This window comes from Mastigoproctus giganteus, chromosome 9, assembly GCF_048544385.1.
Source record: "Mastigoproctus giganteus isolate SK-2022 chromosome 9, ASM4854438v1, whole genome shotgun sequence".
In the NCBI taxonomy this organism is placed as follows: Eukaryota; Metazoa; Arthropoda; class Arachnida; order Uropygi; family Thelyphonidae; genus Mastigoproctus; species Mastigoproctus giganteus.
In genome coordinates, this window is record NC_143583.1 from 141,036,645 (window position 1) to 141,054,220 (window position 17,576).

Consider the following 17,576-nt stretch of genomic DNA (forward strand, 5'->3'; position numbering starts at 1 on the left):
CACCCGAACACTGTTTTGTGATTACCATTGATCTTAAATGCATTGATCCTTTAACGTTTTTTTATATGTGCACTGTCCCTTAAAATAGTATTCACTGTTGAAGCAGCGAGACTTAATTCCGTGCAACAGATGACAAACTTTGTCCTGCTTTGTAATTCTTAATTAATCATTTTCATTTCTAAATCAATTTTGTTTCGTCTCCTAGCACTGCCAACACTTGCACTTTCTGTTGGTCCCATTCCCTTCACCATTGTGATAAGTAAATAGGAATGAATAGAAACTTCTGAAAATTTGATTTTTATATTATTATCAGCAAGGAAGTGTGGTGCAAAGAAGCCTGCACCAGTCAAAAAAAAAAAAAAACCATTCTGAGTTACCCTGAGAGAGAGAGAGAGAGAGAGAGAGAGAGAGAGAGAGAGAGAGAGAGAGAGAGAGAGAGAGAGAAGAATGATGATATCTGACTCAGGACTCTGGGTGTGCCAAGCCTATACTCACCAAATGTTAGCCCCTTGGGTCAAATATGATTGAATATTTCAGTGAAGGGGAACTCATTTCACCTTAATACCGTAACTTTTGCTTGAATGGCCATTGGACTCAGGGCACTTGCTTCCGAATCTGATTTTCCATCCATTTTACCAACCCACAAAATTCCAGTTACTGGTATCATTGCAATTTATAGAGCAATTTATAATAGATTGCGCTAACAAAAAAGCCCAATAAATGGGAAAGTGCAAATTATTTTTATTGTTTTATGGTAGTGACCTCCAGAAATGTGTTTTAGAAAAATATCACAAAGGTGTTCAAAATTGATTTTTATAACGGAACATATGATAATTTCTATGATAAAAATGACCTTTTAGAGAGATAACAAGCTTAGTTATATAGCGAAACTTTCAGTCTCCCAAATATTTGAACGAATTACCAAAAAAAAAAAAAAAAAAAACAAACCCAATGTGTTATTGGGTTCACATTACGATATTTTCACGATACTTCCATTTATTCCTACTGGATGGAAAATACACTTCCCCGATTTTTTTAAGTTTGCACTGGCCGGCAAAAACTTAACGTAAGGTTGAATTTTCATAAGTCGAGTATTACTTAAACCGGGGAGTGGCTGTATAAGCAAACTTTCCCTATTATGACACATAACTCCAACAAAGTGACATCAAGTAATCAAAAACAGTTATACATTTATAAGATGATTTTACATTGCATTATTGTATTTTTGTTTCTAACTATGAAGTCAAATAGTCTTTTCTCAATATAGAGCATTTATTATCCAACATATAATTGAATTTTTTGTTGATTAAATAATTTTTACATCTTTAGTGCTATGTACGGCTGTTGCAGAATTGGTGTGAGTGGAATATTTGTTCACGCCAGTTTCTTTTGGCTAGCTGCCACTTAACTCTTGGTGAGCATTATAAAGCTGTTGACATCTTTTCTCAAGCTGCAGAGGGTGTGAATGTACCTAGAGAAAATTTTCTGAGGAATAAAATAGTGCAAACTACAGAGGAATTTTCAGCTCATTCGATGATGGCACAATATTATCTGAAGGTATGATCCATTTGAATTTGCTGTACAGCATTGTGTTGTTAACTTAAAAGGTGTACGTTGAATGACTTTAAAACAATTCAGTTTATTTATCAAATACAAAAAAATAGAAAAAATATGTTATAATAAAAATGAGATGTGTATTGTATTTCCATGTGTATATGCACAGGTTGTAAAGGTATATTTCCCATTGTCATTTGGATTAAAAATAAAAACTAATTGTCATTTGGATTAAAAATAAAAACTAATTAATGAAAATCTAATATTAATATAAATCTGCAATAAATATTAATACATATATTAGTTAACTTTTAACTTGCTTCTTTTAGCATATATGCACAATTAAAATAAGTGATTTTAATTAACTCGATGGGCAAGGAAGACACTGACTTTTGTGTAGTATTTAAAAAATAATAATATAGCACACTATAATAATAAATTAATTGTGAACTGAAATTGGGAAGAGAAAAAAAGCAAAAGGACATTTATACTAGCCAACCACCAGGTTGGCTAGTATAAATGTCCTTTTGCTTTTTTAAAGCTAACTACTGAAACTAGAAAATGTTTCTCATTATCCTTTCTCCACAGTAATTAATTATCAAGATGAATTATCAATCTAGAAGTGCAGGAAAAGTGGTGACCGAACACTCATAAACATCGTACACTCAGTGTCAGAAAAAGTGCCTTGCCCTAAAACAGTTAACCCATTCAGCACTGTCAGATTACACTTAAGATAATGCCATGACTATGGTTTTTATGCCAAATTATACTTGTTTTGACAGTAGTACATTTTTTAATCTAGGAATAGTGAAACCTGTTCTAATTTCTGAGCAAAACGTACAATAACTTTTATAAGGAGAAAAATTTCTTCTTAAGAATGGCTTCAGAAAGCACGATGCACCTGTTTTTCTTAAAATTCAATAACAAGTTAGGTCAAAGTGCTACATTTCATAATTGCGAATATACTGAAGAGGCATTGCAATTGCATATTTATTGTTTATTCTGATTTTTTATTAGCATTGTATTGTTAAAATGTTTAAGCAGAATCAAAGGAAGTGTTTGACTCACCCTTACTATTTCTGCTACATGTGTAGATGGTTTACAAGAAAAACTCAGAGGAAGAAAATCCACATTATTACTAAATGTGATATTTATTTGTATTTTGGTTGCAAGATTGGTGATCATGACAAAACTTGGTTCCACATATATGCTGTATTACCTGCACCATAAATCTAAGGATGTGGCTAACTGGCAAAATTAAAAGTATGCCTTTTGCTGTTCTTATGGTGTAGCAAGAACTGTGCAACAGTATTGATGATTGCTATTTCAGCATGACAAAAATATCAGGGATATCCAGAAAAAAGCAAGCACAGCATTAGATATCTAAAATTTCATCTGTAATAAGGCTTGTTCCATAATGAAGACCTGCTGGTGTAGATCACTTCAAAATCATGGGATAATGATAGCAGTGCTGGATGTAGTCATGATTCTTGAATTGGGCCATTCTTTTCTGAACATTTCACCTCAGCAGATATGGACTACCAATGAGAAAATTGTATCATTCTTCACTTAATTAAGTAAGGCAAGTTGAATGACTTAGTTCATGGTTTAAACTTAAGTAAAGAGCCAGCAGAACATTTTGGTTCTAGATTACAATGGTGGAAGTTACTTAAAGCCAGAACTAAAATTACAGTTTATTGAATACATCACAAAGTGTTTTCAAACTATTTTGTTATGGAAGATAGTATGTGTTTCTGCAAAGATATTAATGGTCTTTTGAATGAACTGGGCATTAAACAATCATAATGAATGGTGTGTATTTATTGATGCCTGAAAATTAGTCTAAAAGCAGTTTTTGCCGCACAATAGAAATGCATCCTCATCAGTTCTATTATTTCATGTTCTTAACTTGAAAGAAACATGAAAGTATGTTGAAGATTTTGAGTGCAAATGCAGTATGGCCTAAGTAGCACTTGCACCAAAATATCTTCCCCCAGTGCAATAAAGTACCATGACTTTTTTGGAATGTCAGTGGTTATCTTAAGGTAATTGGATTACTCAGTTTTATAGGAAGGTTTTATAAATTACCGTTGTTTTCTGTTTGTGGGAGAAGAGAAAAATTTATTATGCAGCAGTGGAAAAAGAGGAAAGAATTTTACCACGGAGAAATAATATAAAATATGTTCTACTGGTTGAACCAAAGAAGCTTCTTATTCCACCTTTGCATATATAGCTTGAATTAATGAAGAATTTTGTTTACGCCCTGAATAAAGAAGGGAGTGAATTCTGCTACCTAAGGGAAATGTTTTCCAATTTAACAGATTTAAAACTGAAAGAAGGAATATTCATCAGGCCCCAAATAAAGAAACTTCTCAAAGATGATGTACAGTGGTACCTTGGTTTGCGAGCATAATTCGTTCTGGAAATGTGCTCGTAATCCAAAGCACTCGTATATCAAAGCGAATTTTCCCATAAGAAATCATGGAAACCCAGATGATTTGTTCCAAAACTCAAAAATATTCATATACTGTAAAAATGATTAATACAAAATACATACATACCTTTTCATATTTTTAATATTTAAATTTAATATACATAAAGCAATCGGATTTGTGGTAGGACGACTTTCACTGTCACTAATGGAATCACTGCCATCTGTTGACTCTTTCTTTTTGTGTGACTTAAACAAGGAACCTCTCCAATGACACTTGCCTCCTCTTGAGGATTTCACGGAAATATGACAATTGCATTGTCGTTAAACAGATTCATCGCTCGCACTATTACAAAATGTGGAGGCACGCTTGATACACATAAGCAAGCTGCGCGTGTGTAGCAATTGAATAAACAACACCGTAAAGGCGGAGATACACTAGTAACATCTCACATTTTACTAAAGTGCATTTCTAGGGGTTACTACCATAAAACAATAAAAACAATTTCCAGTTACGTTCCTGCTAGTGGAATCTGTTATAAACTGGTAGTAAACTCGATCTAATTGCATTTGTGATTATACTGATAGGTGAAATTGTGTTGGTTTTTAGGTTATTATGGTGAAATGTCTCCCCCCTTCAATGATATATATATATAAAAAAAAAAAAAAAAAAAAAAAAATGCATTTTCAGAATCTTCTCTTCATTCCTATCGTGTTGCATTCGGTTGGGGTGATTCTACGTTCGACTGCCATTTCTTGTAAACACAAAGGCGAATCGTGCATAAGCGAATTCGGTTCCTGTTATATATGCTATCGTTCGCGTATTTATAAATTGTGTACGATCGAATTTGTGTAGTGTAAACACGTGTTATACGAGGACTGACTGTACTCGTATTGTAAGACATCACTCGTTTATCAAGTTAAAATTTATTAAAAATTTTTGCTCGTCTTGCAAAACACTCGTAGACCAAGTTACTCGCAATCCAAGGTACCACTGTATTTGAAATAAAGCTACAGAATACCGAACTAGTAGTTTGGTGATTGTTTAAAGCTGTTGTGTATGGATTTCTTAGAGGGAAAGAAGATAATTATGAATCTCTGGTGTCAACTTCACTGTAATGTTATAAAGATATGTTTTGCTGAATGTCTTTGAAAATTTGTTGCCTTTCCACCTCATTTTCCCCCCTCTAAGTAAGTTTTCCCCGTCCTCTAAGGAAGGTTTTATAAATTACCGTTGTTTTCTGTTTGTGGGAGAAGAGAAAAATTTATTATGCAGCAGTGGAAAAAGAGGAAAGAATTTTATCACGGAGAAGTAATATAAAATATGTTCTACTGGTTGAACCAAAGAAGCTTCTTATTCCACCTTTGCATATATAGCTTGAATTAATGAAGAATTTTGTTTACGCCCTGAATAAAGAAGGGAGTGAATTCTGCTACCTAAGGGAAATGTTTTCCAATTTAACAGATTTAAAACTGAAAGAAGGAATTTTCAACAGGCCCCAAATAAAGAAACTTTTCAAAGATGATGTATGTGAAATAAAGCTACAGAATACTGAACTAGTAGCTTGGTGATTGTTTAAAGCTGTTGTGTATGGATTTCTTAGAAGGAAAGAAGATAATTATGAACCTCTGGTGTGAACTTCACTGTAATGTTATAAAGATATGTTTTGCTGAATGTCTTTGAAAATTTGTCGCCTTCCCATCTCAGTTCCCCCCCCCTCTAATTTGGGAAATATATGTTATTCAGCGATAAGAGATGCCTTCATCAGGACATATCCACAATGGAAAAGCAGTACCAAGGTTGCTGGGATACTCTCATGATAGAAGGTTACTACTAGTTTTTTAAGAGGGAAAGCAAAATGGACTATGAGGAAAACTTTTAATGGCAATGACTGGTTTTTATGATAGCATATGCATTATTAAATATTTGAAATTACGAAATTTAGTAACTAAATTTAGTAATTTTAACAGGTCAGTTTCCTTTTGGAATCGGCAACTTTTGCTTCAGAGGTATAGAATTTTTTTTTTTTTTGGCAGCATTATTGGAGGGTATTAACAAATGATGTGGATTTTTTTTTCATTTTTTGCTGCTGTATATACGTGTGCAGATATTAATACTAAATCTTTCTAAGAGATTCGCATTTAATGGAATGTGGGGGGTGCGCATGCACACACGTTTCAAATCTCATTGATGGAAGAATTTCTAAAGGCTGAAGTTAGCTGTTCTCAGGCTGAGGAATACATTTTCCCTGTGAGTTATTCCTGAATATTCAGCCTGCACAACATACTTGCAAATCAGCCCATGAACATGCATTTTTTATGTAGACATAATACAAATTAGCAAAATATGATATGACTTTCTGTGTCTCTAAAACAACACAACAATAAGAAGTATTACAATGTCTGACTTGTTAAACTTTCAGTAAATTTGAAAGCTAATAAAATTTTTTTAAAAATTTATTTTATTTTAAACAGGTACATCATTGATGAAATATTGTTTAAAATTTCAAGAATTCGGGGTATTTGAAAATAGAATATTTGTGTTTTGAAATACTTTGAAATCTTGAATATAGTACAGAACTGTAACACTACTGGGAACTGTTTTAAACTTTAAAAAATTCCTGCTACTTATTAATGCATCTGTTGAACTATTATTTATGATTTAAAAATAAATGAACAAATAAGCTGCAACATAAAGCTAGCTATAGAATAAATTGCACTACTGTTTATAATTAATAAATTGCACTGCTCTTTTATAATTACAGAATTGACAAAGAAATTCTCATCTTGAGACCTTAAGGAAATTCTACCAAAAATTTCATACTGATGGCAGATCTATATATAATTTACTGATCTAATGTAACTTTTGAATCATTCTTCCATTTAGAAAAATAATATGCCTACATGATCAGGACATTAAAAACTATAAATTTACCAAAATATATAAACAGTATCCAGTATAGAAATAGTAATCATAATCATTGGGTATTACTTATAAATGCTGACCTGTAACTGATTTTTAGAATTTGAGAGAGAGATGTACTGTATATCATATTTAGCCTTTAATTTGGGTGACAATACAAATTTCCCCCGACTCAATCCTACACATGTAAACATAGGCGGATTCAGGGTAGGGGCATGTGTCCCCCCATCGTTTTTTGGAGCATATACACCAATCGTTAAATTCCCTTTAGCTACAAAAAATAAATAATTTTTTTTCCCCAATGTTAACATGGGATTTTATCTATTTTTGCATTGTGGCTCAGCTATTTTCAACTGACTACAGTTGGCCAACACTGATGCTGATGTGATCGCCATTCTAGTTCAAGGCATTGTGCAGTTTGGTCGTGCGTAATGTTTACTTCAAAGTAATTCAAACTTTAGCTGTGTGCCTATGTCCGCCAGTCATATTATTGTCAGGTGTCATATTTGTTTGGTTCTGTGCATTATTTTGTGCACAAAATGGTGCCCCTTCTGTCACTTTTTTCTGGATCTCCCACTGCATGTATCATTTGAACACATCTGCGTGCTAAATGATACACACACACTGATTTTAATGCTCAAGTTTTTTTTTTAATGTTCTTTTTAGTTTATGTGGATTTTTCACTAATATATATAATATTTGATCTTTGGCAGGTGATTCAGTTATTTGAATATTATGGTCTTGCATCTTGCATTATATCACTAGCATCAACAGCTCTCAACAGTCTTGAGAAAGAGGACCCAAGTATTGTAAGTGTTCAAAATTATTATTTTCTTTTAATAAAGAATTGTTTTTCAGTTCAGTTTCCAGTAGCAGTCAACCAGTAGTATTTTTAACCCCGGGAATAAGCAAGTTGAATATATATGTGTGGATATATGGAAGTATTAATCCTAAGTTGATTAGACTCCATGTATTTTTATCCCTTTTGCACTTGCCAACTACTCTATCCACTGAGTTGAAACTTAGCTTATCTCCAGAGAAAGGTATTTTCTTTAATTCTTGTATTGAAATGTAAGTACTCTCCTTTAATTGTCAAGAAAACTAGGTAAACAGGTTTGAGTATGAAATACTGCTGAACCTATCTATTAGTGTGATAGTGATTTGTGCTCTGCCCTGAAAAAATGAGGCAGAAAAGGTATTGCACAATAGTTTCATTTAGCTTTGTCCAAAATCACCACTACCAAAAGATAAAAATTAAGCATAGTATGATTATGATTAGCTAATGATGTTTCAAATTAAATACTGTTATCATGTACAAAAAGAGATACTTAAGAAGTACTTCCCTCAAGCAAGAAATTAAAATAAACTGATAAGATAAAAACACGAAACTACAAAATAAAATGAAAAATCAAAAACAACATTAATAAACAAGAGCCAGTATAACAGTATGGGATCCTACAAGAAATTGCACCCCTGCATGAACACTGATACCCACCAAGAAACTCTCTCTCTCTCTCTCTCTCTCTCTCTCTCTCTCTCTCTCTCTCTCTCTCTCTCTCTCTCTCTCTCTCTTTCTGCTTTCCTGGGTGAGTACCTGGCTCTTGCTCATTTGTTTAATTTATTTATTTTAATTACATGAATGCAGTTAGCAGTTAGCACCCCAAGTATCTTGTATCTTTTGCAGCAGTTTTCATATATGGTATAATAGTATTTAATTTGAATTTTTTTTAAAACTAAAAATGCACTGGAATGTTTAGTTTACTGTGCATTGCAAGGCCTTCGTAGTTCCTTCATCATTTGTTTGGTACAGTTATTTTTGTATGTGTGTGATGATAATTTCCATTTTAGTATAGAATTTATGTATTCAAAGGTGATGAATATGATTTCTGTGAGGAGCTAATCCATCACAGTTGATACAGAAATGGAACATAAACTTTGGATTCATTTTACGTTTATACAAAATATAAGCTTTATAATCATAATGATATAAGCTTTATAATCATACCAATAAAATTTTTTAAAAAATGTCTCCATTCTACATTTCATACAGAATTTTGAAAATATAAGCTATTCACTGTGGATTGTTTTTTTTCATAACAAGATTTCAAGGAATACTTTACTGGAAGCTATATTAAAAATAAAAATGAGTGAACTCATAAACAGATTTATTCTTGGGGGGAAAAACTTATTATATACACCATTTTAATCTTTGTTTACTTTATAGAGTATTAAAGCATTAAAATACCTGTTGGCAGCTGCATCGTAGACTGACAAAAACTGGTCCCAAACATAAAAATTTGTCATCCGACTTACAATATGTGTTCAAAAGAATAAAGTGTGTGCATTAGCAAAATGTTTTTTTTTTTGCAAACCATATTGTTATAGCATCCTTCTTGAATGTCTCTTTGATCTGGTAGTACATATTAAAGGAGATATATCCATTGGTGGCTATATTGCAAATGAAAAAAAAAAAAAAAGTGAATGTGCAAAGTTCCTTCTTGAATGTCTCTTTGATCTGGTAGTACATATTAAAGGAGATATATCCATTGGTGGCTATATTGCAAATGAAAAAAAAAAAAAAAAAAGTGAATGTGTAAAGTTCCTTCTTGGCTGCAGAAGTGTAAAAACAGCTGTTTCTTTCTTCCTTCTATTTTCATATAAACTTTTATTATACAGGGTGTCCCAAAAAGGTGTAACCAATTTTAAATGTTTGTAACAAATGTAATTTTAATAATAGAAACATAAAACCTGCGCTAAATGTGAGAAAAACAGTTGAAGTTTTTACTGGCATTCAGCATGTGCCCCACTTGTCACGCAAACAATATCTAATCAGTAATAAAGTTCATCCCATGTTTTTTCAAGGATGTCACGCTTAATCATGGTAATTGCATTTGTAATCCTGCACTTTAAGTCTGCAATGTTTGCAATAGGGGTCTTGTAGACTGTGTCTTTGATGAATCCCCATAAGAAGAAATCACAAGGGGATAAATCTGATGAATGTGGTAGCCACGCAATGGGACCATCACACCCAATCCAACGGCCAGGAAACTTGTCATCAAGAGATCTCCTCACCCTCAAAGCCCAATGTGGCAGTGCTCCATCCTGTTGGAAAATAACCCCATTTGGCAGTTCATCCAATTGAGGATACACATAAAGCTCAAGCATATCCTGGTAATTATCCGCTCTCACAGTCGCTTCTTGAAAGAAAAAAGGGTCCAATAACATAATCAACCATGATGCCACACCACACATTCACATTTGGGCTATCTCGCTGATACTCCTGCACATAGTGTGGGTTTTCAGTACCCCAAATTCTGTAAATGTCAATAAAAACTTCAACTGTTTTTCTCACATTTAGCACAGGTTTTGTGTTTCTATCATTAAAATTACATTTGTTACAAACATTTAAAATTGGTTACACCCTTTTGGGACACCCTGTATTTTATTATGTTAATTATATTCCCATTTCATTTTTTAAATTTGATTTTGTAATTTTGTTTCTGTAATCAGAAACTATTACAGCAGGAATTTGTTTATCATTACAGTTTTGTGGTAGTGGTGATGAATTACAGAGATGGTGCTGCTGTTGCCAGTCTCATTCAACTGAATTGCATACTCATGTGCATTTTCCAACAGGATCCACCTCAGCTGTTGACCTCTTTTTTTTTTTTCTATGCCATCCAACTCTATTCCCAAGCATAGTGGACAGTACTAACTGGTTCTCTTGGTGGTAGCAGCCATTTTCTTTTCTATAAATTATAAACATCAGTATCATTGCACAGAGAAAATTAAACAACCTAGAAATTCCCCAAAGCAGATTGTAAAAAAATTTCTGCAAACATCTCTGCTGAGACTGAGATTTACATATGGAATCAGTCCATAGATAATGTGACCAGATACATAAGTAAGAAAATAGTAGAAGCAGCATTCTCCTCTGCCTCAAGTTATGTAATTAAAAATGCAACCAGTGAAATAATTCATGCAATAAAGCAGGGAAGTGATTTTGTATTTATTTCAATATAGCAAACCTCATTAATTACAATTACAAAAGATTAAAAGCAAAATCTAAGAAATATGATTAACTTGAATAAAAGGTGCTTCAATAAATTTTCTTCCTCTAGTTCCAGAGATATAGAAAAAAAAAATTCAAACAATTAAATGTAAATACCTGTTAAATGTAAATGTTAAAATTATCCTCAAGTTTAAGTTAAGAATGGGCAAGACTTATCACCCCCTCTGATGACAGCTAATGCTCTTGCAGAAACATTCTATAATATATCAGTAGTAATAGCATATGATCAGACTTTGCAACATTTCAATTAGACCGGGGTTCGAGCCCGTCACTACCAAATACGGAGGATGCGGAAAGGTTAAGGAATGACCACCGCATATCCTGGAGCAATATGGCCTTAGTTGCTAATGCTCCTAAAAACCAAAAAACAACAACAGCAACATTTCAAAATAATAGTTGAGTAATAAAATTGACTATAATACCAACTTATCTCTTGATTATACCAGCCTGTTACAATATCAGTCTTTATCCATGATATCCAATGGTACTGAAGTCCAGATGGAATATAGAACATTATGGTAAAACATTTAAATGTAATAGCCTTGAGTATTTCATTTAAACTTTGGGAAAGCTAAGACAAAGTGTCTTAGTTTTCCCATAGCCTTAAGAAAAGCTTTTTTTCAGCATCCTGTAAGTGCCCCGACCCCCCACCCCCACCAATTCCCATTTTTGCTACTTGGAACCTTTCAGGCATGATATGGACTGTTCTAGTAAGATTATATTTTAAAGAAGAACATCTCATCAAGATTGCATGATCTCAAGAATCAATACTTACTGCTGCTTGGCTATACAAATAAACAGATTTAAATACATATATTTTAATGATATTAACAATTGAAAACTTGAATCTCTGGGGAATGTTAAGGATTCAGATTGTTGCAAAAGAAGTGATAATCTTGGAGAAGTAGTTATTTCAGTGATATATATCTATATATATATATATATATATATATATATATCATCGTCCAGTGTAGGATGGTATATACTCAGTTATAGTTAAAACAAAACAACTCCCATTTCTACAAGGTAACTACAAACTACTCCCATTTCTACAAGGTAACCACCCAAACCTGCTTTAAAATTAGCCAGACTTGGTTGCTTCTACCATGCTTGAAGGCAATTTATTCCAATGTCCAAGATCCTGCTGCCCACCAGGAATTAGAGGGATGGGGACAGGTGGGCTCATGCAGAGGCTACCCACCCTCTGGGGGGGGACGTCAAGAGAAATTGAAAGTATTTGGGGTGGTAGAGCCATCCCAAATAGCATTAGTAGAGGCATATGATGCAAGAAAGCAAGCTTATGCAGGATCAGCCAAAAAAAAAAAACCCTTCCACTTCACCCCCTCATTCGTTCGAAATACCTGTCCAGCTGAGCCTTAAATTTATTTAGGCTATCAACTTCCACAACAAGGGATGGAAGTCTGTTCCACCAACCAATTACCCGCTGGCTAAAGGCAAATTTCTGCACATCTATCCTACATCTGTTTTTCCTAAATTTGAATTGAATTTATGCCCACTCAGGTGACTATTCTGAACAAGAGGCTGTATCCCAACATCATTGAGCATGCTCACACCATTCAAGGCTTTGTACACCTCTATCAGATCACCTCGCCGGTGCCTAGTCTCCAGACACTGTAATTTGCAAAATTTAAGCCTTTCTTCGTAAGAGCAACCCTTTGTTCTGTTCAATAACCTTGTTGCCCTTCTCTGTACTCGTTCCAGCAGCTCTGCATCATTCTTGAAATGAGGCCTCCAGACCTGTATACAGTACTCAAGGTGTGGCCTGACCATTGCCTTATACAAGGGAATAATCACCTCCTATCCCTGCTAGAAAAATTCCTGTATATCATTGATAAGACACCATGAGCTACTCTTGCAGCCAGTCTGCACTGCTCAGTGAACTTCATATCTGCCTGCGCAATTACCCCCAAGTCCTTTTCATTCTCTACCACTATCAGGTACCACAGAGTTGATACGTTACTCTGGGGTTGCTGTTTCCCATATGTAGTACTTTACATTTATCAATGTTAAACTTCATTTGTCACCTCTCAGCCCATCTGCTCAACCTTTCCAGATCCTGTTGCAGCAGTATAGCGTCAGAAGCATCCTTGACAACATTTTCAACCTTTGTATCGTCTGCAAACTTGGACATTAAGCTTGATATATCATCATCAATATTATTTATAAATACAGAAAACAACAATGGACCCAACACTGAACCCTGAGGGACTCCACTAATAACATTAAGGCGCCTCCGTAGCCGGGTGGGAAGGAGCAGCAGTGCGTAGCACATGCTTCTTGATTAGACCGGGGTTCGAGCCCGTCACCACCAAATATGGAAAGGTCAGGGAATGACCACCGCACCCGGAGCAATATGGCCTTAGTTGCTAATGCTCCTAAAAACCAAATAACAAACAAACAACAACAACAAACAAACTAATAACATTAGTCCCTGATGAGCAGTGCCCATTAATTACCACTCTCTGTCTTCTGCCACTCAACCATCCCTTTATCCCTAGCAACAATTTGCTATCAATGCCACACTGCTCCAATTTGTGCGCCGACCGGGCTAGCCGGGTGGGTAAAGTGCCTGCCTGGCAACCCAAAGGTCGTGGGTTCGAATCCCGCCTCGGGCTTGGATCAAAGTACTGCAAAACCTTGGGAGGTGCATTATGGCCACAGAAGCCGATGCGCCAACAACTACCAAAAAAAATAAAAATAAATAAATAAAATCCAATTTGTGCAGCAGTCTTCCATGTGCAAGAGTATCAAAAGCCTTTCTAAGATCCAAATATATAATATCAAAGTTATTCCCTGCATCCAATTCTTTTGTGACTACATCATAGTATCCAATCAAATTGGTCAGGCAAGACCTTCCCTTAACAAAACCATGCTGTGTCTGAGCTTTAACTGAATTTTTGTCAAGATGATCCTGCAGTGCTTCCATTAATTTTCCTGGAACAGAAGTTAAACTCACAGGTCTATAATTACCTGTGTCAGCCTTTGATCCTCCTTTGTGAATTGGGGTTACATTTGCACATCTCCAGTCTGTGGGTACTTTCCTGAGTCCAAGGAAGCTCTTATAATTATGGCTAACGGATTGCTTACTTCCTTTGCTGCCTCCTTTAATATAACTGGATAGATCCCATCCACCCCAGGTGCCTTTCTTGTATTTATCTTCAACAATTTCTCCTCCACTTTACTCACAATTATTACAAGATCATCTAGCTCATTGCCAGTGTTTACTTCATCTATGGCATTCCCCTTCCTCATGTGTGAATGTAGAAGCAAAATATTGATTTAGTTTGTTAGCTACCTGAGCAGGATCATGAACAGTTGAACCATCGATATCAAGTGGACCAATCTGATTCATCCCCTTCCTTCTAGAGTTTACATAAGTAAAGAACTCCTTGCTGTTTTTCTTTGCATCCCTTGCCAAAGATTTCTTGTAATCTGCCTTTGCCTGCCTAACCTCCTTTGTAACTTGGTTACAGATCAACTTATATCTATCATAGGCTTCTGTGTCACATGTTAATTTATATGTATCCCATGTATTTTTCTTTTCTGCCATATGTCTCATTAGTTCATCTGACATCCATTTAGGCCTGAACCTTGAACAATATTTCTTAGTTGGTATGTAAAGCCTAGTAGCTTCCAAGATAAGTTCTTTGAATGCTTCCCATTTTGAGTTTGCTGTTGGTAACATCATCAGTTGGTCCCACTGTATAGAATTTAAATACTGTCTCAGACCATCGTAGTCGCCTTTACGAAAGCAATAACCCTTCCCTTTACCCCTGATGGTAGTTACCTCCTTGGGTAAATCCCACTTCAGCACACTGTGATCACTGCCACCTAGTGTATCTGCAGATTCTTAATGCATGAAGAATCACTACTGATAATCAAATCAAGAGTATTGCTCCCTCTAGTTGCCTCCCGAACATGCTGATTTAGAAAACAATCATCCAGTAAATCCACAAAAGCCTTGCTAGTGTGTGAGTGACCAACCTACAAATTCCAGTCAATATCTGGGAAATTAAAATCCCCCATTATAAGACTCTGATTTACTGGCCCACTCTATTTCCCTGTACAATATCTTATTATACTCATCAGAGTCATTAGGCCTATAGCACACTCCTACTCTCAATTTTGATCTCCGAATGCTTATGTCACACCAAACTGACTTGACACTGCACTGTCCAGCGATGTCGACTGGCTTCACTTCTTTGGATTTTATGTGTTTCTTAGCTAATAGCATAACCCCTCTTCCCTTCCTATCCTGTCTATCCTTTCTATAGACATTGTACTCCCCAAATTCCAGTTCTGCATTACTTATATCTGTGTGACACCACGTCTCTGATATCCCAACAATATCCGCTTTTGATGCTTTGAGCAATACCTCAAATTCATCAAATTTATTTACCAAACTCCTAGCATTGGTGTACATGCAAGTATACATGCACCTGTTCTTTTTCTTAGCTACTCTAACACAACCCATGTGTTTACTTGTACTCCAATGACTCCCAGCAGTCTCTGAAATATCCTGCATCTTATTTTCCAGGCTGCTGCTCATTCCAATAGAAGCAGTGCAAGAATCACTTTCACCTCTGCCAGTGGCTACTGTTAATCTATTAGCCCTTGTATCCCCCAATCTAGCAGTTTTCCGACCCACCTAACACTGCCTCGATAGCATCAGCAAATATTCTTGCACCCTTTCTATTTAAGTGTATCCCATCCCTGTGGAAGCAGTCTCTCATGTTAACTACAGACCAGGCTGAAAAAAACTTTACCCATTGAGCCTTGCACAATCTTTCTAGGGCCGAATTGATTGACAGGGCTCTCATCATATACTCCCTCCTATCGTGAAGAGCAGTTCCTCCTATGCGCATCCTCTAATGAAACAAATTCAAGCCTATTTAAAACATTAAAAGGGGTGGGGGGAGAAGAAGAAGACGACAGTAATGGTATGTTAAATTCCAGAGTATTTTTATAACCCAGGGAATGAAGTAGCAGACAAAGCTGCTGATTCTTTCCCTGACTACCTCAAAGATGTCTCAAGTACTTAACTACTGGTACTGTACATCAATTACAAAATAATAATATAGACTTGTTAAGATAAAAAGCTTCAAATCTATCACACTTTATCAGATCAAGCAGAAACCATGACTATGGCACTCTAATTATAGAACAAATTGGTAGGAAGAGGTGGTTCTAGCATGGGCACTCATTAACCACATACATCTGATTCATATATATCTGTTAATGAAAAGAATCTTCCCAAGTGTATGTTGTAATATGTAGCTTTCAACTGAATGCATTCTTTCTGACTGCAATTAGAATTGCAATACATGGACTGCAACTCTGCAATTCAAATGAACATTTAAAGAAGCAGTTGACAGTAAAATATTTAATAGGAAAAGATACTAACTTGACTGACTTTTTTAAAACAGATCCAGTTATGTCGTAAATTCTGATTTAATATAATCACGTCTCATCTTTGAATTGGCACAATTTAGCCTCTGTAGCCATTATGCTATTAAACAGTCATATCAACGACTACAGATGGAAAATGGTTGGGTGGGGGGTACCAGGCAGGACCTGCTTGATTTTGATGACTTATCAGAAATGACAAATAAAGGAAGTATGGTAAGTTTACTACATAAGAATTAGAAAATCATGTAAATTTTGAAAGAGAATAAATTTCAAGAAAAAAACGTGTTATTTATCATTGTCATATGAGATGAAACCATAGCATCATTTTAAATATCTTTGTAATTCTTTTGCACTTTCCTTGCAAGACTGAACATGTTTTTGCAACATTTAAATTGTAGCATAAAATATTTTATGTCCTTCATCATTAAGACTTGTTTCATTCTCCTGCCCTGAAAGAACATGTTTATAACCTGTTGGCTGAAACAATTTGCAGACACAGCACTTGTTACTTGATTTGAACTTTAGTGGTGATTAACATTAAGCAGAGTTTATCTGAAGTTATTTGAGTTTTAGATCTACCATTAATCACTTGTAATAGAAACATCTAAAGTTTGTATGACTCCTTGGTGTCATGTTCTCTGGAAAGTTTTTTTCTTTTACTCTAAGAAAACAGCTTTTTACTTTAAAATCATAAGTGGATGTACAGAATGGAAACTCACATTTTTTTCCTCTCTCTCTCTCTTAATTAAAGCTACTAACCTGTTTAACCCAGTATTCACTTCATCGTGAAGCAATGCCACTTGCCGCCCTGCAGTGAGCCTGGAAACATGGAAGAAAATGAAAGTACCATTCCTGTGCCAGAAGAGCAAACATGAGCAGTAAAGCCAATACTCCTACAGGGCCTCAAGACAAAGTCCCAACTATCCAATATAAAAATCATTTAGGAAACACCTAAGAAAAATGACAGAAAATAGATGTGAACCCACCAAAATTCCTGACATACCTTATCATGTGACTTTAGATCAGACAATAGGGCAAATGTCTCCATTTATGATCCAAAAAAATTTAGAAGTCCAAATAAGATCCTAAGTCAGTTTGATGGCTTAGGTCAGACCATACTACTGGAAACAGATAAACCCAGACACTCAGGAAAGTTAGTATTAGTA

General features: G+C 35.1%; 1 protein-coding gene across 1 annotated transcript in view; it reads left to right on the forward strand.

Annotated features, from left to right (window-relative positions):
* Positions 1-17,576, forward strand: part of Nup160 (nuclear pore complex protein Nup160) — a 507,399-nt gene that overhangs the window by 331,538 nt on the left and 158,285 nt on the right. The window contains exons 22-23 of the mRNA XM_090382015.1: positions 1,330-1,557; positions 7,622-7,717. Coding sequence (XP_090238141.1) covers positions 1,330-1,557; positions 7,622-7,717 — 324 coding nt within the window. The remainder of the gene's footprint in view (positions 1-1,329; positions 1,558-7,621; positions 7,718-17,576) is intronic.